Consider the following 24,252-nt stretch of genomic DNA (forward strand, 5'->3'; position numbering starts at 1 on the left):
GGAGGTAGTTGTCGGTGGTCGTTAGTGGTAAAGCAAACGAGCAACCAGTGTAAATCGTTCTAGGCCAAAATGGGTGAGAACGCTTTACCTAAAAAATGAACAAAATAAAATACACTGCATTTACTTTGGATTTGCTTTAGAAATGCAATGCATTCACTTTTCTTCCAAAATTATAGCTGCTTGAAACTCTCTGAAAATTGACAAGGATTCCTCCAAAAATTCTGGATTCCACATTCGAATATTATTCAGTCATAATTCAGAAGGAAAAAGCAAAGAATAACATAAATGATGAAAAGATATGACCAGAGTTTTTGGTTCAACTATCATACTTGTTTAAAATTTTTGTTCATTCAGATAGGAGATTACACGCTCAGCCGCTTGCAGACCCGAATATAAGCATTTATCAACAGACAAACCACCCTTATTGTTACCTGCGCAAATGATACTAACGTTGATGGCAACATATGAACGAGAAAATGACACATACAGATAGAATTGATATGGCTTCACCAAATCAGAAATAAGATTACATGTTATAAACAATTTCAGAAAGAATGCAAGAAATAGAAAGAATGTTTGGTTAGGAATGAGAGTATCATCAAGTGAAGCCATGGGAGCAAAAAATAGCTTTGATGATTTGGGCATGTAAAAAATACATGATGCATTAATAACATAGATAGATAAAATTAATTTTGTTTGATTAAAGCAAAAAAGTAGACCAATAATAATTTGAAAAATAATAATAATAATACACATTTAGATTGCATAAATTAGGTTTAAGATTGAAGCGATACTCAACCGAAATGAAAAATAATGAGGATTCATAAAGTCAGCTCCAAATAATTGAGATAAGGCTAATAACGATGATGATGATGTGCATCAACATGCGGAAGAACCTAAATGGTGTTTGAAATGACATTTGGTGTGTACAAATTTAGATTTTAGTCACTCATAAAGCAGGGAGAGAAAACCACGAGGAATCTCATGATTTTAAAAGTATGCTGAGTTGTTTTAAATAAGTGTGGTGAAAAAGGTCATATAATGCTTCGGCAGTTGTGCATTACTTTATCTGACAACCGGAGATACTAGTCCATGCAACATTTGTAGGATACACCATGGATCTCAACTATAGATTGTGAAATGCTTGATGATGAATATTTTGGTCTAAAGGGAAAAAAAATGCTAGATTATTAAGTAAACGCAAGCAGCACATTTTCCGAAACGAATGAGATTACAACTTGCCTGCATAAAAGAATCCTGGAAGCTTTTTCTCCATCTTTTCTATGGCTTCTAGAACTAAGTCATAATCTAGACCATACAAGGGAAAAGCTTTCTTCCAATAGATATGCCTGAAATTTGGTAAGATAGTAACCTCATCAAATTTACACAATACAAAAGACAGGACATCATGAAGAAAAATTCAAACTTAAACAAGATGCTCACATCACTTTAAGAAAAGACATAAAACCAAGACTGCAATAAATATTCTCCATACCTCATAAATGTTGGTTGTCCTTCTACACCCAAAAGCTTCCTAAGGTCAGCAGTCACAACTTCTTGTATCTCATTTCTACATAACATGTTCCATATACACGAAATTATAATTACTTCAACTAAAATCAGGAGATACATTTGCAAAAATATAAGAAACAATTATGGCTCATACAATGAAGCTCCAGCTAGATTCCTGTTCCGACTACCCCCAACAAATGTGGTATATAAATACTGATTTTTTGGAGCACGATCTGGGAACATCATGGATGAAAATAGGGTACCTGAAAGAAAATAAAAATTAAATTTCCTTTGTTAAGATCATACGAGAAGTTGGCAGAAGATGAGGTTTCCGACAATCACTCGATGGAAAGAAAAAAAAAAAAGATCAACTACTTGAGTTAATATTTTATCTACAATTCATTTATTTACCAAGGGTCTTCAAACCATTTTCTTGTTCTTTGGAAGGCACAAGAACTCCAAACCCTTCTAAGGGCCTTTTCACACACTCCTTTTTGAAGGCTGTGATCATGACTGATACGGGTACATAGTTCACCTGCACAGCAGTGGCAGGAGATAAATAAAGAGCAAATATCTTCCAGGTGAACCCAGAAGTCAACAGAGATTGAATAAAACTGCTAACGATCAATGATTTTATATCTAAGCGCCAATAATAACTGTTCTCAGGGTTAATCACATTAGCATGGCCTTCCCTTTCCTCACTTACACAGATGTGTTCACAACATAAAGTGATGCGGTGCAGCATAACCGTTACTTTCCTACGGTTCATTTTATCACTCATTGCTTATGATTTACTGTTAGGATGTTTTAGTACCCCTCTTTTAGTTTCTATTTACAGACGTAGAGTAACGGCGTAGCTTTTCTTGGAATGGCTATTTTTAGCAAGAGAATGAGTTCTCGTATATCTTCTTCCAGGGAAGAAGAAAATAGCATAGTTTTAATAATATATTTTTCTACAGTTATCAATGTTTCTCTGTTTGTTCTTTGTGCTACCTCCTTCTTCCATAGCATACCACATCATAAAGTAAGAGTCAAGGTGAAGAAAAATACCTTGGGGAGGAAATCAAGGTTGAAAGGATTTCCTCTTTCTTTGAATTTCATCTCTTGAACATCACATAATGGAGCCTACAAAAAGAAAAAAAAATCAATGCTTCACCACTTTTGAATAATGGTTCAGAAGAAATTACTTTTGAGTTGATTAATTTAGAAACTTACATATATGAAAATGTACGTGTATAAAAAATTTGTTTCAAGAGCAAACTAAATGATAGAATTGAACTTTGATAATAAAGCATATACTAAGGAAACAAATAGTAAGTTTTTATCAGATATTTAACAAGTTATAATCAAAGATAGCTTCCTTGAATATGTAGCAAAGATCAATTACCGTCATTATGACTGCATCAAATACTTGGCTTTTCATAAGATCCGAGTCATTAACATGGTTTGCAGCATAAGAAATAGACCAACCATTGCATGGAGAATCTCCAACAGAGTCATAAGATAGTGATAACACTTTGGAGTTTAGTTTCAAACTTTCCCCACCAACCTTGCAGCTTAGTATATTCGTGAGTGTCTACAAAGCAAGAAGTTACAGGTTAAAGCATATAATATATACTAGATGCCATCGAGAGAAACTACTTGGGCAGATGGTCCAACAATTCCATTGAAGAGATTGCAGGTAGAAGAAGCTTGGTGTGAAGTACTCTAGATAAATTAACGGACTAGATTATTTCAACATCAAACCCTACAGTAGAGATTATAAATAATATAACATCCTAGATTTGAAGCTTGATAAAATTTCTTCCCATTATTGAGATGATATGTTGATTTGTATAGGGATTTCCCTTTTACAATATTAGATTTATTTATTCTGCACTCTTACGTGCATTCTTAAGAAAGAAATTTTGTTTGATATAACAAGCTAGCATGAAAAAGTTATTCTGGATCGTGAATTTGCCTCTCCTAATTTCTTATAGTTTCAACACAAGCATTTGTAGTGATAATACATAAAATATTTATCTGTATTTTACATCAAAATCATCGGGAAAGAGCATTACGCTTCACATTAATAAATTAAGTTTAGCAATATCCCGTATAACATTTATGCTCAAAAGAGTACAAATTGTCAATGTGACAATGAGGCATGGTCGCAATATTTCAAAGTAGCAACAGGAGGCTCCAATTTCCTGAAAAAGTTTCATCTCCGAATAATAATGGTATGAATCAAGATGAGAGAAGGGGAACGATTGTCATCAGTTTCTCATGTTCAAGATTAGTCTGCAACAAAACAGATGAATGATTGGAGTGCGTAAAGGCTAACAAATAACCACTCAGGCATCCATCAAATAATCATAAAAGGTTAAGCTATCATAATTTAAAATGTTAGGTTCCATTTTGGTTATTCAGAAAAGATGCAGATTACAAGAAAGCAAATAATAGATAACATCACCTGCATTCCACCATGAAATGAAAATGAACCTCTCTGGTGCTTTTTCTTATCCGAAGAACTTCTACTTGGAACATTATCCTTGGGTTTTCCAGAAGCCTTAGATCGAATTGCCCCAACTATGACTGAACCAAACCTGAAGAGAAAAAAAAAATTTGTCTAAGTTTCTGACCACTGGTCAAAAAATGTTCTTTCGTGTCCATCTCAAGGAAAGATGAAGTTTAGTTGACAAGTTCAAACAAACATCTAAAGATATAAATTGTTTGATGAAGAAATAATGACAACAGTCTCAACATAGAAAAAAAAAGTTCTCACTTGGTCATTTCACATCATAAACTTTTTATTATCTTTTGCCATTTCAATTATCATAAATTGATTGTCATCTTATATAGTTAGCATCCAGTCTTAGAAATCTTTTGCTCAACATAGTATTGCAAAGTTTCAGAACTGACCTGAACAGGCAGGATTAGATCGGTTAATGCACACTCTTTCCTTAACCTTAGGCCTTGGCTAGCAGGGAAACGGAGGTAGGTCCAGTTCAGCTAATAAGCCTGGTGAACATGGTACACCGGTTGCACTAAATTTACAGATTTGTTCCATGACAATGACCTCTCAGTTGGTCTGCTTTAATGTCACAATGTTTAGTTGATAAGGTCAACTGTGTCTCATCTTTTTATTTGTCCCAACTACAATTGTGTTTTTGATAAGATTTATAATCATTTTACATTCGTATTAACTGACATGCTAGTATACTCACACCAATCATGACATTACACAGCCTAGGAACCTAAATTTACTCCACTAAATTGGAACATTCTTAAGGCTTCTTTAGTTCATCTAAGTATAGACAGGGGAGATTGTACGTACATTAAAATGGATGCAATTGCACCCCTTAAAATATTGCTTTTTTTTTTTAATTCAAGTTAATTCACTCATGATAATGACATCTTAATTATCATTATCATACCAACTCAGCTCTCTGACATGTCGTGCAGCTCCTCTCCAAGTCTTGGTACTAATAGCACTCCCCACTTCCCACAATACCTCATCCGATCTCTCCTACCTCATCCGCTTTCTCTAAAAACAAAATCTTCTCTCTCTCTCTCTCTCTTATAAAATGCATAGAGCTCATAATTCATATTGCCTCCACAATCAGAATTAAACTATACAGGGATTTTAGCTCATAATTCATGCTCTATGTCAACATCCAGCTCCAAAACCTCCAGATTATCCAATCACAAACAAGCCCATTAGTCCTTCATGATGTGGTCATCGAACAAATCATGACCACCCGACTAAAGTGCTTGCATACTTCCAAGCATGCTTATAGCTGTGCATGACCCAGCTCCAACTCCACTGCCACAATCCGACTCTTCTATAATGAGTTTCATTTAGCCCAAAAAACAAGACAAGCACGATTTTTAGATTATTTTCAACATATAAAAATTTAAAAATGTGCTTATTTGATTTTCATGTGCAACATTTTCCACATTAAATTTTAAGTGAGTCTCTTTAATTTTCACATGTTTTAAATTTGATAAGCACACATTATTACATTTATTTTCTTTCTTAAAAAGTTTAATATAGTTTGCAAATGTATTATGAACCATAGTCAATATAAGTGTAATTATGAGAAGATTCGTCTTGCATTTCGATGTTCGATTGAGAATAATTCAATGAAAAAAAGGAGTTGTCGTGGCTCCTCTTTTGTGTTTCTTTATTTGATATCTATTTTGATACTATATCAAGAAATGATACATGACAAGCATGAACATTGAATATTTTTTTATACAACGCCAACAAACATTAAGCCTTTATCCCACTACATGGGGTCGGCTACATTAATATTTTTTTCTCCATTGTGTCATGTCAACAATCAAATTTTCATTTAAATCTAAGAAAAGTTAATTTCTAATGTTTTCTAATCTCTCTTATATAAGTCAAATCTAATACATCTACACTCTTAATCAAGTCATCAGAAGGACGACGTTTTATGTGACCAAGCCATTTAAGGTGACTCTCTAATTTCTCATCTGCCACTGGAGCTAATCCAACCTTTTCATGTGTATGCTCATTTCACATTGTCTCTAAGAGTAAAGCCACTCATCCACCTGAGCATTCTAGTTTTGTACGAAGATTCAACACACAGATAAAAGAGAAGGTGCAACAATCATAAGGCATAGCTTAAATTGTATGTAGAAAACATTGAAAAATGAAAAAAAAAAACACAGGGTCTTGCTCAATTTAAATGATTTCACTAGTGTTTGTAGTTCCTTACAAATGATGCATTCATCGGAAGAAGGTGTTGGCACAATGTAGCATATATATATATATATATTGGTCTTAGGATCTTAGATGATGAGCGAAGGAGGTCAGAAGGACCATTGTTAGGCAACCATGGTTAGAGACTATAATCGACGGGCGACAAAAGTAAGAAGAACTGTAGTAGTTCGAATAGTCATCGGAGGATAGTTGTCGACAGACAACTGAGGTTGGAAGGATCAAAATCGAGCAAAATTTATCCGAGAACCGTAGTCTGCGGGTGACGGAGGGCAAAAGAACTGTGGTCGGGCGGCGGTAGCCTGAAGACTGTAGTTGAGTGACTGTGGTTCAAGGACGTTAGTTGGCGAGCAACTAAGGCCCGAGGAATGTAGTCAAGAGAAGGTGGTCCAAGAATCGTAGTCAGCAAGCGGCCAAGCAACGTAGGTCGAAAGGACAATAGTAGGTCGATAGTGGTCTGAGGACCATAGTTGGCAAACGACAGAGGTCAAAAAGACTATAGTCAAATGAAGTAGGCCAAAGGGACCGTAATTGGGCCACCATAGCAACAGTGGTCTAAGAATTGTAGTTGGATAATGGTAGTCTGAGAACGGTAGTTTGAGGACTGTAGTTTGAAGGACCGCGATCAGGTGAAGATGGCCCGAGAATCGTAGTCGGGCGACAGTGATCCGAGGAACGTAGTTTGTGGGCCAGAGAGGTAGGAATGACTGTAGTCGGGCGATGGTGATCGGGGGCCTGTAGCCTGTCGACGATGGTCCGAGGGTCGTAGTCAGGTAGTTATGTAAGGTCGAAAGTACCGTAGTCGAGTGACAGTGATCTGAGGACCATAGTTGGGTCTGACGGCTACAAGTGTTCGTCGATGGGGTGTTCCAGTGGATCTCCAAGATTCTTCAAGCTTCAAAGCTCTCTTGAATTTTTAACCCAAGATCTTCACCTTCTCCATGTGAAGAGGGGGAGGTTATTTAAAAATTTTTGGGAGTGACATGCTCCGTAAATATGAAGAAGATCCGAAGAAAATTCTAAATGTGTAATCAGACGGCACATATTGATCCCCTCGATCATAGAGCTTTTGTTTAGCATTAAAGTACCTTAATAATATCAGAATTCAGCAATCGACTACCTTTCTCTCTCTCTCTTATATCAGAATTCAGCAATCGATATCTACCTCTCTCTCTCTCTCTTATATATATATATATATATATAGAGAGAGAGAGAGAGAGAGAGAGAGAGAGAGAGAGAGAGAGAGAGAGAGAAGATGTATAAGCCCATGTTAAAATTTCAATATAGCATTTTCTACACTTGAGATAGGGATAGAAAGAAAGAGAGATAGAAGAGGAGCTTCACCGTTCATTATTTCATTTAATCATTCAGTCTCAATCAAGCGCCCTAATACAAGGCTACAACCCGTTATATATAAACTAGGGAGTTAAACTTTAAGGAAATAAACACTATAATGTGTTCTTATAGCATATATAAGAGATATTTAAAACGTGTTTAAATTAAATAGACATCAGGTTAAAATTTAATATAAAAATAAACTGACGACCATATTTATCTTGCATCAACCTCTAAGTATTTCCAAAATCAAAATTTCACACGTTGCGTTCTCAAACTTATTCACATTGAACAATTTTTAATGTACTTACTTTCTTGCATCCATTATTATTATTATTCAAATTCACAGAATACATTAATTTCAATTAACATAATTATAAATTATCATGATGTGCAAACATAAATCCTATTTTTTATATTTTTTCTAATTCCTTTAATGTTAGTGATGAATCAGGAAAAATTTAACAGTTTTTAAAATATATATAGTTGTGATTGTTTCATAGATATAAAAAATTATTGAAATCAATTGTAACATATTTTCTTGTATTTAGAGTTATCTTAGATTTAGTGCTTTCATGTTTTATAAAGGCATATATCATCCATAAACATGGTGGATCTTGGCTCCTCCATTATAGAGGGAAGCACCGAAAAGGTAAAAAGGAGAAAGCACACAGTAGAACATTTAAATCAAAATTATGATAGACAATGAAAGTAGCAGGGAAACGAGAGTAGAAATATTCAGTTGTGATAATATTCTATTAATCCTCATCATAACCATAATGCTACTACTTGAAGTGATATTACTACAGGTCTATAACATCATCATAGTCAGCATCATTCAATATAGATATATCTTAAACTTGCCATATTTTCTCTATTCAGTGAAGGTCAGTCAATAGATATTCCAAAATAAAACCACAACATATTTTCATTTGATTAGAAGTAACCTGGTTGAACATCAGACTTCGCAATAAAATTAAAGAAGACTACTCTTTTCGCATGCCTTTCTTATAAGGAATCATGGCAAAGAAAGAAGTCATAAAGACATACCCAAATGGCCAGATATTGCTTATGAGCTAACCATTTGTCCAACTCAATTTTCGGATTAACAGATTATAAGCTTAGAACCAAACTAATTTCTTTTGATAAGATCTCTGGCATTCTTTAGGAAACAAACAAAAAAATATCTGAACAGAGAAACTTACTTTTTTTCTAAATTCCATAACTGTGGAAATGCATGACGCATCTGCAAACATGAAACAATTTAATAATCATAGAAGGCTATTGACAGATTCTTACAACAACACTATACAAGTTCCACAAAATTATGATGACACATCATGGCAGTAAAACCTCAAAAAAAGGGGAAAAAAAGGATCCATGAGTAACCAAACAGATATTCAATTCCAGAAGTATGATGTAAATGAATGCAGTACGGCTGAATGTAATCTTATACAAGTTGGTTCATTAATTTTCTTAGAGTTCGAGCAAAATTTGACAATGACATAAGTTTTAAAATCTAGTTGAAGCTTGCATATTTATTTTCTTATGGAGTTCAGGTCCGAATCAACCTTAACTAACTCTATGTAGATACTAAGATTTAAATATATAGCCTTATTATAAAATATATATGCATTCTTAATTTTTCAACCAAAATTAACTAAATTCAATAGCTAGTATGCTAATAAGTTGTGAAGCACACATGTCAAAAAGAAATTAAGGATTATTTTGGTATCTCAATTCCTTAAAAAGGAACCAAAATAGTTCCACTATGAGATTACTTTGATTCTTTTTTAAAGATTTAAGGGACCAAAATGATCTTTTAATTCAGTTGAGGACTATTTTGATCATTCATAAAAAGTCAAGGGACTATTTTGATCATTTTATCTTTTTTTTTATCATACTTATATCTTATAAATGTGCATAATTTCTGAAGTTCATAAGAAATAAAAAAAGTAGATACAGGAACATAGAATAAGTAATTAAAAAAATAGTGAAGTCATTATTAAATGAGCATTTTATCATGCTGAGTTACTTGTAGAACATTAAATAAGCATGACCACAAATATAAATGAATGAGTGGGTCAATGTTCAAAAATGCTCATTTAAATATTGACCTTTAAAATCTTTAGAAACAAATACAAATAAACCTTATATCCACAAATATTAAGTCGTTCAGCAAGCGAATTAGTTCACTGATAGCCCCATCTAGAAGTCTTGAAGCAAAAAAAAAAAAAAGTTAAAAAAATAAATTTAAAGCAACAAACATCTTCAGCCAAAATCTAGTGGCAGTAATCATTTTAAACATGGAAATAACACGGGTGCTCACAGAGAGAGATTCAGGATCGCTAGCACTGGTACCAGCCACAAAAGGGTCAATCAGATAATCAACCACCTATACTGGGAAAACAGAATGACTTGGTAAGCACATCACTACAATTTCATTCAACATGAAAATTAAATTATTAACGTTGGAAACAGTAAAAAAGGGATAAGATAAGCCGATGCTTATTTAACTTCCCAAAAAGGTCCACACACCTCAGTTCCAAAGTGGCGTTTAAAGAACTGGCCCACGCTGAAAGGATAAAATAAAAGACATGTTCAAGTCATTATTAAAATCAAAATTTTACATCATTTCCAGCTGAATAATCATATTATAAATTTTCAGAACATGGTTTTGATGCTCAATATATATAATCCTCCTTTCCGATCTGTATGCTGCTTGAATTCTCACTCCAGAATCTTATTATATTCATTTATTGCTGCCATTACATTTCCCATCTATGAAATCTTTAATTTCTTTTCAGGAGACCCAATTATCATGAATAATGAGAACCAAAACAATCCAACCAAGGGAGAATTTCAGAGTATGCAAGCTTCATTCTGACTAAATGAAAGAAATAATGTGAAGTGGTTTCAAATTGTGAAAAAAAAAAAATTGAAAGGAAAAGGGAAACTCAACTAATTGATAAATATTCCACCAATTCTTAAAGATCCAAAGTCCACACTTTGGGATGAAAATAATTCTATGATTATGAAATGGATACAAAACTCCATGATATGGAAGTAGACCTTAGATATTCCTAATAACAACAAATAAAGTTAGGGCTGTTGAGATACAAATCTACTTATAGATCAAGATATATATATATATATATATATATATATAAATTATATATATATATATATATATAAATATGTATATGAGATCAAGACAAAACTCTCGACTACCAAAAAAAGAAACATGTCTATTATAGAATACTTCAATGCAATGGAAAAATTTTAGTTGGAGTTAAATCACTATAAGGATTTCAAGACTAAACTTAAATAGCATGTAGAAAAAAGATGAAATATCTAAATTCCTTGAAGGTTTTAGCATCGTTTGACCAAGTTCATTTCTAAATCTTTGGAAAAGAAGTTCTAGCATTATTCAATGAAGATTTATCCCTAGTAAGGGTTGAGGAAGGGTAAAAAACATACATGTTGGAAGCACCAAGCTTAGAAGGATTGACCACGACGACCACAAAAGGAAAAATTCAAGAAGAATAACTTAAAGTCATTGAACAAACCAAGAATAAATGATTCATGCCATATTCATTGAACAAAATTTATGCTGGCTATCGACAACCTAACGCAATCATCCACTTTTCTCATCCAGGATTTGGGACTTGACAAACCAAGAATGAAGACAAAAAATTTATCATAAAGACAACCATGATGTAACTATTGTAAGAAGGGGCATACCAAAAATAATAATGGGAACTTAATGAAAAACTCAAAAACCTCAAGGTTGTGGTAGGGAATACAAAGGAAACACGTCAAAGGATCTAACTCATTACACAAAATTGAGAGGGCTCAACACAAAAGAAATCAACATCCTAAGAAATTAAATTCTCAATAAAAATTCCCATAGCTAATCATTAAGAACAATAAATGTCTAATACTATAAGTGATTCTATTGAAGCAAACACTCCTATTTAGCCAATACAAGTCTATAAAATAAGGCCACAAACTATCTGAACTCTAGGCCAAGCTAAGACTCAAAACTTGCATAGGATTTGTTGACAGGAGTCCTCAAAACTTGTTGATGATGAGTTCTTTGACAAGCATGCTTGTCTCAAAATTTTTAATATTTTACATTGCCGATGCATCATTTAGCACACTTCTTATACATTATTTTACTCATTTTCTTTCATAAGTTCACTTGTATCCATGTTCTCAAAGGTGACAAGTTATAATTGAAGCTCACGTAACAATGTTCTTGTTCTTTTTTATTCACAAATTTGTATGAGATTATTTGTTTTGTCTTTTTTTTTTCTAGCATTCCCTTTTTCATTGTTTAAATTTTTTTTGGGTGAATTTTAGGAAGCTTTTGCATCCATCTTCCCTTTTTTTCCTACGAAGGGTAGCAAAAGTGGACCATCTTGATAAGCCACTAAAGGAAATGCTTTGGACCCCGCCTCCTCCTTCCCACAACAGCCAAAAATCACATCCCACTAAACCATTAAAGGTATTTAAGGGCATTTGTGTGGCGTATTTTATACACGAAATCACATAAAATCTATTGAAAAAAGGTTCCTAGCATAACAAAATGACATGAATGAGTAACCTGTGATGAGCTCAAAGTCTATCTCTCATTTATGATCATTGTCACAAGGTATTTGTGACAGAACGAGCAAAAAAGTGAGCAAGTGAGAGGGAAATAGAGAGTTGGAGGGAAAGAAACAAAAGGACGTTCGGGTGCTAAGTGCAAAAAAGAAAGAAACCTATGGGCAATGTGGAGATGAGCTTTTAAACTTAAAAAAAAACTACTAAAGGAGGCCATCCAACTCCCTATGCACTTGCTGAACGTTGAACCCCCCTCCCCTCCTCTTTTCAATTCATGTATTTTTATATAAATAATGGGGGTATATACCTTCATACATATTTATGCATCACCACCAGCAGATGACTACTTTTTGAGGGCATCTAAAGATATGCCATTCACCTTTTTTTTTCTTCTTTCTGTTTTTAAATGTGGGCAAGCTATATACAACTTATTTACAATGTCAATGTGACATCATTGGATGGTATAGGGCATTGTTGCCTGTGTCCAACTATGATGCCGTTTTATATATATTGTTGACCATCTGAGCCACCATTGGTAACATTTAGGGTTTTGAAAGTACGATCTTATCAACTAATCGTCCTGTGAAGGTGACGATTCGGGTTAGGGCAATGAATTTGAACCATTGTCATAGTGAAGTGTCAGATTTGTTAGGCCATGAATGATTTTGAATTCATGCATCGCATAGCATAGAAAGTTGCAAAATTTTAATAACCAACTTGATGCTAATGGTTGAAGACAATAAGTTACAAGTCTGGGCTAGGTTAATTGTCAAAATAACTTTTATACTCTATGGTAAATTTCATCTAATTTTTATGTATGGCTCGGAGTTAATCTTACCATGCGAAATTATTTATGATAATATACATACAAGGAAAAAATAATTGTTTCTGGAGCTCAAGAAAGATGAGCAAAATTTTTAAAAAAAGAAAAAAAAAAACAAAAATATTGAGGAAAATTATTCAGATATCACTTGGTTAAAATTCAATGTGGCATGCCAAGAGAAAAACCATAAAAAAAAAAAAAGCAAAACAATCTATATTTCTAAAAGCACGTACCACCAAACTATCATGAGAGACGTTACCTTTCTTGTATTACTGTATCACACACCTTCATGGAACTTCTTTTATCAGAATGCCACCATGATAATGGTTCCAATAGGATCTTCAACTGCAACAACAAATAATTGTAATGCAATTCACAGTGGGTGAGCAACCAATGAAGAAGAAATGGAAGCAAATTTTCAATGGAGTCTAAGGCTTTGTTTGGGACGGCTTTTTTGCTGCTTCTTAAAGTGATTTTTTATTATAAAAATTAAAATTTTTATACTAGAAAGCTGCTTTAAGCAGCAACAAGAAAGTTGTCCCAAACGAAGTCTACATCAGAATATTGTTGATTATGGACGTCTGAATGAAACATGGTCAAAAAGAGCATGACCTTCCATTCATAATGGAGAGGATTTTCCAATAACTTACAAAATAAACAACTCAAGTTATTTCCTTTTGTATTTTAACTAACAATTCTGCTATTAAAAAAAGTCAATCTTCAATGTGAATGTCCATCGTTAACTACAAAATTTTCAAAGTGAATGTTCATCATTAACTCCTATGCTTAAGAAATTCAAATGTTAGGATTACAACAAACGCTATGACTTTGAATTGCAAAGTTATGTGACATTCAAATGCTAAGATTACCATGCATAACTTTGTATTGCAGAGTTATGCCTAATGATATGATCTTTCCTCATAATGATTATGATATCAATTTTATGTCAATTGCCATTGTGATTAAATAGTTTATGCCATGCAATTGATTATTATTCTAATGATATGCTTATCTATAGATTTGCTTTTCTACTGCAATGTACAAGGATTAGCATGCATATTGATTCTTCACTTTATGTTTACTGTTATATTGAATTGTGATATAGTAATAAGTTATATATATATATAATTCACCCACTACTTGATGAGTATTTTTCAGGAAGATCGTCTATGAAATATATGAGTCATAGAAGAGATTTTATCTACAGCTAGCTGATGTGGAGCCCTTCTGGTCAGATATTTTTGTAAATACGGAAAATGCACTAGTCAATATTGAATATCTTTACCAAAAACTGAAACGGGTGAAATCTAAGACACCGAAATGCATGCCAGTACAGTAGAACAAAATAAAGTGATATCACAATAGTTCAATAGCATGGGTGCTGAATACTGTGCCAATAGTGTACGAGCTAAAATTGGTTCATACAAAGAAATTGAATATAGTAATGAGTTTATGTATAAGCAGTGCATTTTTATTGAGAACTGAAAAATGTAAGATCAGTTTTTTCATTTTCTAAGAAAAATTGCAAATGATAACTAGAGTTCTATTGCAAGTGAGTTAGAAAAACAACCTTTGATTGTGTGGAAAGGATATTGCTTTTGATTAGTGCGACTGGATTTGAAGGAATCTGACATGCCAAAATACTACAAATATCAGCTGCCGACGATATCCATGAAGAAGGAACAAAGCAAGAATGAAATGCCGTGCAGTTCTGAAGGAGAAAATTACCAATTGTGGCATCCCGTTCCTCACAATATAGCGCTTGTTTTGAGAAATAGGCTGTTCATATGAAAGTAACTTCAAAAGTTGATTTTAAATCATCATATTCAACATTGATGATGGATAGATGCGCAGAAGAAACAATGGGAGAATCATTAACCATGTATTAATTATTTAAGGCGGTATCATGAATCCCTATTCTATATTCATTTTGTTGGAGTTACATGGCGTGAAAACTCTAGTTTATATAAATATTTTGCTCAAATTTTTGTCAAGTTAGCTTTAATCTATTTTTGCCCGTTTGCCTTTGTAATCTTCTCTCACTAACTCTGTATTTTTCATATTACCGCATCTTCTCTCCATATTGATAACTTGCTAAGTTTATAATTTCATTGTCTCATCTTCAACAATGTTAATATTCAAACAAACTACGTCGATTTTAATCTCAGATAGTTTGACAATCTTTCTGATATATTTATTTTTGGTATATCCTTCCTAATCTCTAGAACACATGCATTATAAAATTCTCATTTCTGCATGAACCAACATGGAAGTTAATTTTCCTCACAACATTCAAATCTGTAAGCAACTGCCATTTTATAAAATGATCATCAAAGCTTTGAATTTTAGAGCTGTCAAGTTATGAACAACTACAATAACCCGATGGGAAATCAAAATGCATGGCGTACAGGTTGGTTAAGGTTTACTACTAAACATAGATCCAACATTTTTTGGATTGTATTCGGATTTATTTGATAAATATGATCAAATAAAACTTTTAAGACATTATTTTATTTTATCAAAAGCTCTGTTTAAGCTCTATGAGAGACGCACTATACCAGTGCTCTTTTAACACTCTTATAGGGAGTCTTTACAGCTTCTTTTTGCTCCCTGGCTTCTGTCTCCAGCCCCTTCACACTAGGATCTTGAGCCAAGTCACGAGTAACCTCTTAAGTGAGGTTCGCATCACTAGCAGGTCCTTGTGATTAACAACGGTAAATAGGGACTGATGCAGTGAACTATGCAAAGGCTGCAAGTAATGAACCAAATGGCGAAGGTGACGACCCTTGCATGTGATCAATGATGTGACTGGAGTAAAGGACCTGCATTCTGGTAAAGCTTGTGGTAGCGGGCTGTTAGACCGGTCCAATGTCTAGCCAGTTCACACAGGACCGGCCCAGCGCAACAAAGGCGGAATTTTTCCGCCTCCTACGAATGCTGCGAGACTAGTGGGAGCTTTTTTGGAAGGTTTTTTTAGGGAATTGGGAGGAAATAGGAATGTAGGGATTGTTTAGGGATTTCCTTTGATTTGTATGAATTAAATAGTTTGTTTTCCTAGGGGGCTAGGGCATCTTGAATTTGGCTGAAATTTGAGACCACTTAGATCTAGGTTTTCTTTGGGCTCTAGTGGCGTCTAGAGATTTGGGAGAGATCGATCCTCCTCTCGAATAGAAGATCAATTGTATCTTGCTGTTTTTTTTCGTCCTCTAGTGAATTTCAAGTGATTTTCTCATATTTTCCTATAGTTTTCGCAAAACCTCACTATAGCTGCTGTTTTTTTTTTCTTTTTCTGAAATCCAGCAGTTTTATGGATTTATAGTTGTTTCATACAAAATTGGTATCAAAGCAGTTTTTAGGACCTTTGGTAGGCTGTTTTGGTGAATTTTAGCGGCTGCTCTTGGGATTTCGAAGAAAAAAGATGTTGTTTTTGAAAGTCGAAGTCCAGATTTTTATTTATACAAAAATTCGGGGATCAATGGCGGCAAAGAAAATGGATGCGTTGGAGAAATGCCTCGAAGTGGAGATTGAACAAATGAAATATGAAATTTCAGATCTCCAAACTCAAGTTTCAGATTTTAAAAAAGGATGTTTCAGCCATTCATGAAAAGTTCAATTAGAAATTTTCCATCATTGAGGAGATGTTGAAGAAAGTGCTCAAGGGCCAAACCAAAATATCCCCGTCGGAAGTGAGGGAGGACGCCAACAACCACGGAAGTGGAGAAAATCTGAAGCCAACCAGGCAAAAGGAAGATCAAGAGGTGGAGATTTTGGAGGGAGCAAAAATAAATGCCTCCCCTAGGACCTATTCCTAGGGAGGAGTCCGGTAGAAGGTATGCGGAGAGATGTGAGGAGGTTGGGCATGAGTGGAGGGATGTTGAATTTGAAAGAGGATTGGCTGAATTGGAAAGGCGAGGCCTTGATTTTGATCGAAGAGGTGCCGAATTTAAAAGAGAAATGGATAATTATGTCCAAAGGAGGATTGCATCTAAAAGGGGAGGAGCTTGTTATGATACAAGGGGTGCATAATTTGAAAGGGAAAGGTGGAAATTTGATGAAGAGCTTGGGTATGAACTTAGAAGGGATGATTGGGACACTTAGGCGGAACCACTCCCTTGGGGAAGAAGAAATTATAAAGGGAACAGAGGGAACGGAGGTGATCTGAGGGTGAGCAAGCAAAAGATGCCTATTTTCAAGGGAGAGAATGCCCATGGGTGGATCTATAAGATGAAAATGTACTTTATTGTCAACAGGTTGACCGGGGGGGGAGAGATTGATGACAGTCGGGATGTGTTTGAAAGGGAAAGTTTTAGCATGGTACCAGTGGAGGGATACGAGACGACCAATAAGGACCTAGAGGGAGTTTAAGGACTGTCTGTTGGAACATTTCCAAACCAGCAGGGGAGGGGACTTCTACGAGCAGTTTTTCGCTTTGACGCGAAAGGGGGCAGTGATGGAGTATCGTGAGCAATCTGAGTACCTCGCCAGTCGATTGGATCGGCTTCCAGAGTTTGTAATGAAGGAGAAATTTATGAAGGGACTGAAACCAAAGATCCATGCAGCAGTCAGAGTGATGAGATCTCGGGACTTGGGAGAGTCTATGGAGCTAGCTCAGTTGGTGGAGGATCAGACTGGAAAAGGGAGCAAGAGGCAACAATTCAGGAGGCTCGTACACGATGACCACCAACTTTTTGGCACCCAAGGAGCCAACACCAGGTACTCTTGAGGAGACTTCGAAGGAGAAGACTGCCGGAGGAAGACCTGGAGATAACTTCAAGAAGCTCATAAACAGAATTATAGGAGAAGAGAGTGAAGGGGATCTGTTTCAGATGTGACGAGAGGTATACGCCAGGGCATATGTGTAAGGACCAAACTCTTCAGGTTATTACCGTTTGTGATGACGAAGGAAAGGAGGAGGGTGTCGTTTTTCCACATTGCGAACAAGGTAGATCTTTGGGAGGGGAGTATTGTTAGACCGGTCCAATGGACCAGTTAGGCTAGTCCATACGGGACTGGCCAGCCCAACAAAGGCGGAATTTCTCTGCCTCCTACGCATACCGCGAGATTAGTGAGAGCTTTTTTTGAGGGAATTAGGAGGGAAATTTGAATTTAGGGACTGTTTAGGGATTTTCTTTTAATTTGTATGTATTAAATAGTTTGTTTTCTTAGGCTTAGGACATCTTAAATTTGGCTGAAATTTGAGATCACTTATATCTAGGTTTTCTTTGGGCCCTAGCGGCGTCTAGAGATTTGGGAGAGATCGATCCTCCTCTCAAATAAAGGATCAATTGTATCTTGTTGTTTTTCTTCGTCCTCTATTGAATTTCAAGTGATTTTCCCATATTTTCCTACAGTTTTCACAAAACCTGCACAATAACTGTTGTTGTTTTTTCTGAAATCCAGTAGCTTACTGGATTTATACTGGTTGTTTCCTATCACGGGCCTTACACATAAATCATACATGTCAATGACGCAAAATGACGCATGGTGGGGGGCGTTATTTTCTTGGCACGGTGCAACACATCAAAATAGCACGGACTATTTTTTAACATGTTATAAATTTTAAATTATAAATTATAATTAATTTTTTTAAGGTTTATATATTTATATCATAATTCATTATTAATTAATTAATTATCAAACTTTGTGCCGTTGTGCGTCATTCGCCATTGACAAGTATGCCAGAAACTTGGATTTCTAACAATTATTAGCCTATTTTGAGGAAAAATATATTGGAAATGAGCAGCCTTTCAATGATGGACCTTAGTCACCACTTCTTGATTATTCCCTATAAGAATATTGTAGTCAACATGGACTACCAAGATAACAGACCTTTTCAAGGTGTGTCTAAGCGATCTTTTATGTTATCACGAAGACTAGTCTCAACAATAGCTTAGCAAAACTTATCAAACTATGAAAGAGGGCTTTGTTTAAGCCCATAACTAGACTTGTTAACCACTGGAGCTACTCCAACCTTTTACGTATATACTCATTTTGCATGCTATATATAAGAGTGAAGCCACTCATCCACTTGAGCATCCTTATCTCTGCAACACTTAACTTAATTTTACACTTCTATTTTAATGGCCAACATTCTGCTTCATAAAACATTGCAGGTCTCATCACTATCTTATAGAATTTTCCCTTAAGTTTGAGGGATGCATTCCTATCACACAAAAGACCTGATGCATCCCGCCACTTCAATCATCCAACTTGAATTCTACTAATAATATCCCCATCTATTTCACCATCACTTTGAACAATAGACCTGATATATCTAAAACGTGCACTCTTATTAATGACTTGATCGTCCAAAGTCACAATCCTCCCACTATATATAATACTACTAAAATTATACTCCATTTATTTAGTTTTAGATCTGTTCAAACAAAAACCTTTAGACTATAAATTTGACCTCTATAATTCAAGTTACCTTCAACTCCCTCCTAGTCTTACCAATAGAAGGCAATGAATGCTAAGAAAAAAATCAAATCCTACCCTTTATGAAGAAAGATGAAGATGAACATACAGATCATTACAATTAGCTACCAACACTTGAAAAAAGCATAGCAAAACAAAAGATTGAAAATAAAGATTTAGATAAGTGTTACGGTTATAAAAGGTGGTCTTCAATGGCAATTGTCATCCAAGCAAAAATCTTGAAGAGAAAAACCGCATTAGGGCTTAAGGTTCTAAGACACTAATGCCTCAATAAGTGTAATTAATCATGCCGATAAACTTGCTAGCCCATGGTCATAACTACCTTTCAATTTGAGGGAATCTTTTACAGTACATTCTTCAACCCAAGAAAAACAACTAAAACCATGTTATTATAACCCAAAAGTAGGGTTAAATTGAAGAGTATAATCCAAAATTCCATTTAACTCTTAAAATATTCATTTAAAACAGCAAACATTACATTTTGTACCCCAAGCTTGACATTAAAGAATCTAACTAATGCATTGGTACAATGATTTCTTATTCTCTGTGAATCATTATCATCATCATAATTATCATCCTTATCCCAATTATTTGAGGTTCACATTATGAATCGTCATTTTTTATTCATTCTTATTGAGTATTGTATGAGTTGTTAAACCTATTCTTCATAAATCATTTTAAGAAACTTCATATAACATCAAGTCAAAATAATTTTATTCTTAATCCTTTAACATTAATTTTATTAAGTCATCTAATGAGTGTCTTTTATACCCTTTTTTTGTATGTCCAAAGTACCTAAATTTTCCTACAGTCATCTTATCTTCGGTAGATATCACTCTAACATTTCCTTTGATCTGCTCATTCATCATGTTATCCTTCTTGGTTTAGCCACATATTTTAAAGTTCTCATTTTTGTTATGCGCGACTTGCATAAAAAATATTTATATAGCCCAATATTTGGATTCATACAACATCATTGACCAAATTGCAATTTATAAAATATACCTTTAACGCCTTGATACACTTTTCTATTTAAAAAATTCAGACTTAACTCTAGAAACTATATCTTCATATATATCCTTATTCTTTTATATAATGAATTCAAGATACTTAAACCCATCACAATAATATTGAATGATAATTATTGACATCATACCAACTAGAATTATGTCATACATTCAATCTTTGTTATAGTAAATCTAAGGTCTCTATCTTCTAAATATTTCTTTCATTATTTTAATTTTCACCTATTTCAGGAGAAGTCATAATAATTAGAATTGTATCACCGTGTTCATAACAAATAAAAAAATATTCTTTGAGAATATTAATTGAGATCATAGTAAACATGAAATTGAAACTGAGGTATCACATAGAGGAGAACATACAAACTGTTGCTTTTCTCGAAGTCCCAAATCATCAAGCAATCTTCCAACTGCAGATTCACTTTCTGTCTGCATGAAAAGGAAGGAGATGTTTAGCTGAGAAATCTAGGAAGTGGCTTGTTACCTACAGTTGTGTATATGCACCCAGCATTGGCGAACAAGTTGCCTTATTTTAGTGTTTAAAATGAGGGCATTTACTTTTAAAGAATATTTGATTCTAGCAAAGCAAGAGATGAGATTGTTCATGATTTCACCATTGTATTTGCCCCTTCATCCCATATAAAACCATCTTCTGATGTACTTTTTATTTTCCCTCCAGCTCTATCTTGAACATCAAACAGAGTGACCTTCAGCCCATTTGTTTTAAGCTTATATGCAGCAGCAAGCCCACTGAAAATTAATTTTTTTATGGTCACAGTTAAGAAGTTTCACCAAAATTTATCAGCAATATAAAATAAAAATAAAAATAAAAACATATGCGTTGGAAACAAAATCCAGTAGGAAATCAGCCACATATATGAAGCAAACAAGAGACACTTGCTTTCACTCCTTGCCCTGCCATCTAGCCTCAAGGAAAAGAAGTACTTGGCCAGATTTCTTCAATGCAACTTGGATGAGTGGCCGGCATACCATGCAGTAAGAGCACAATAAAGCAACTTCCAGGAATGATATTTTGATCACCGCTTGTTAAGGTCATAACAAAAAATCATCCAGACATTTACTTTAAAAAGATATCCTTTGTTATAATCATCAAAACTAATAAATGTAGAAATTGATTAACAGGGCTGCATTTCTTTTTCTTCTCATTCTTTTTTATTCAGTTTGAGCTACAAAATAAAGGCCCAAAGTTTACCTGACAGAGCCACAATCCTACATAAAAATTAAACTAATAATGTCAATGTGTATATTAATGAAATACAGGGATGGGATTTACAAAAACAGGAATTTAATTTGTGAAAATAGATAATATGCAGTAACGACAAATCAGAAGAAATTGTAAAAATATTGCCAGAAATTGGAAGCAATACCAACAATTAATTCAAACAATCTTTACAAACAAATCCACCATTTTAGAGAATAAATACAAAAGCCAACATTGGCAAAACAAATAATAAGAACTCAAATAAATAGGCATAATTGATCAAAATGAGTTTTTGGAGCATTTGGAGCAGACCTGACTCCACCACCCACAACTGCTACTGATTTCGCTGGATCTGCATATCAAAATTTTTAGAAAAACATTTAGGATGAATTTCTTATTTGCACCATATAAAAAGCAAAGTAGCATGATCTCCACTTAAAAAGAATAATAAAACTATATACTAGTTTTAAAAACCAATTACTGACAAACACTATAACAAAATAGTCAGCATTGCAATTAACGGATCACACGAACTATAATCATGTTGAAAGAGATACCTTGTTGCAACAAAGGCTCTCCTAGTTCAATTGTTTCTTTCCCCATTCTGTCAGGAAACCTAGCAAATTACAGTTGAAGAATGGTACTTGTGTTCTCTTATACAGAACGCAGATAACATCAATTATCTATTTTTTAGCCAGGGTAGTCAAAACAACAGAAAGTTGAGTAAAAAAGTTATGGTTAATTTTGTGATAACAATATTTTGACACGAACGAAAAAAAACAAATCTACAAACTTAATTTTTAATTTATCCAGTTATTTTTGCTTCTGCTAGCTTAATCAGCCAAGCCCCTCATTGAATCGTAGCAAATTATGTCAGCTTGATAATATATAGGCCTTTGAAGGGATTTATCTGACAAAATTCCAACTTGAAGCCGCATCTCTCCCCGGGAGTACTACTCCATTACGAAAATCGAAAACATTCAAGCAATAGCGGTAATCTAGGATTTGACATATACGTGAAAAGGAGAATGGAGTAGATGTAGCCAGGTGCATGCATCAACCTAATCTAAGTCTTAAAATCAAAGAGCGAGCGGAATAGAGAGTGAGTAGAGGATTACGTTGTAATGCCGTATCTTTTTCCACCGGTGAAGCCATGAAGAGATGCGGCCTTTGTTCTTAGCAAAGCAGCTCGTAAATCGTAATGGCGTCAGGCTGTCTGAGTGTCGGCCAAGAAGGCAAGGACCGGATGACAGAAATCGACAAACAGGGTTATGTTCGGGGACAGATTAACCTGTTAACGGGTTTGTTAGGAGCGGCTCTATCCGACCCGAATACGATCCAAATAGCATTCACTTAAGATTACCCTGTTTCGGGTCAACTTTGAAACTTGAAAGTGCCTAAAATCTAGGGGTGTCAATATTAGACACGACCTGAAAATTCGATTTGAATCCGACCTGAAAATTTCGGGTTAGGGTCAACCCGAACCCAAAACGGGTCGGGTTCATATTCAACATTTCGACCCGTTTCAAAAATCGGGTTGGTTGGGTTAACCCTTTGACCTGAAATTGACCCTTTTTTGACCCGAAAACTTGATTTTGACCCGGCAACCGGAGTTTGACTCGATTTTGACCCAAAAAAGAGGTTATAGACCCGTTTTTTACCTGAAAACTAGCAATTTTTTGTTAGAAACAGGTCATTCGGGTATGTCGGGTTGACCAGGACCCGAAGCGGGTTGGGTTCGAGTCTAGAAAACCGTCCAGTTTTCAAAAACGGATCGGGTTCGGGTTGACCTGAATAGTGTCAGGTCAGTTTCGGGTTCGACCCGAACCAGCCACGTGACCTGAAATTGACATCCCTACTAAAATCCAAGAATAGAAGATGAATATGCAAGATTTGAACAATATTTGATTAATAATGAAATATTGTTCTAACAACTTACAACAAGGTTAATTAAGATTCCATCAATGTTCGATCAAACTTCAAGCAAAGCGCAAATTTATTGGTTTGCACTCCTTGTCTCTTTGAGAATTGACTCATTTGAATTATCTTGTTATGCACGTAGATAACTACTATTATCATATATAGAGAGAAACAATACACTGTTCATGACACATATAGAGCAGGGGTGTAAAGGAAAAAAATTGATTAGGCAATTTGAGGTTAATAGCATCATTGTGTTAAATATGATAGAGTTGATGGTTCAACTGTGGTGGTCAAGTGAAACCAATTCAATGATGTGAGTTGTGGTGGTCTGATGGTTATGGTATTGGTCTACCGGTGATGGTTGAGAGACAATAGTCTAATGAAGGTGGTCGGAGTGACAATAGTCTAACAATAGTGATCGAGAGATGGAAGTCTGCTTATAAAAGCTGGGTGGTGGTGGTTCAGAAGTGGAGGTCAGGTAATAGTGGTCCAACATTGGTGGTCAAGTAGCGGTGGCCCAATTGTGATATAACGATGATGGTCTTATGGTGGAGGTCACTCAACATTGTTGCAATGGCAAGTATTAAGCGACAATGGTTATCGGGTAGCAATGGTGGCGGTCAGACAGTTGATGTTTAGC

General features: G+C 34.8%; 1 protein-coding gene across 1 annotated transcript; it reads right to left on the reverse strand.

Moving 5' to 3' along the window:
* Positions 1-191: 191 nt before the first annotated feature.
* On the reverse strand, positions 192-22,964 carry LOC110094374 (protoporphyrinogen oxidase, mitochondrial). The gene is made up of 18 exons (XM_020819596.2): positions 22,808-22,964; positions 22,002-22,041; positions 21,082-21,217; positions 20,831-20,896; positions 14,736-14,786; positions 14,578-14,634; positions 13,267-13,352; positions 10,115-10,151; positions 9,906-9,971; positions 8,782-8,822; positions 3,965-4,097; positions 2,900-3,088; positions 2,563-2,637; positions 1,924-2,047; positions 1,667-1,775; positions 1,496-1,570; positions 1,243-1,349; positions 192-431 (listed from the first exon to the last, which is right to left on the reverse strand). Exons 1-18 carry the CDS (start codon positions 22,842-22,844, stop codon positions 334-336), a joined length of 1,527 nt encoding a protein of 508 aa, XP_020675255.1. The 5' UTR covers positions 22,845-22,964; the 3' UTR covers positions 192-333.
* Positions 22,965-24,252: the final 1,288 nt, after the last annotated feature.

This window comes from Dendrobium catenatum, unplaced genomic scaffold, assembly GCF_001605985.2.
Source record: "Dendrobium catenatum unplaced genomic scaffold, ASM160598v2 fragScaff_scaffold_745, whole genome shotgun sequence".
NCBI lineage: Eukaryota > Viridiplantae > Streptophyta > Magnoliopsida > Asparagales > Orchidaceae > Dendrobium > Dendrobium catenatum.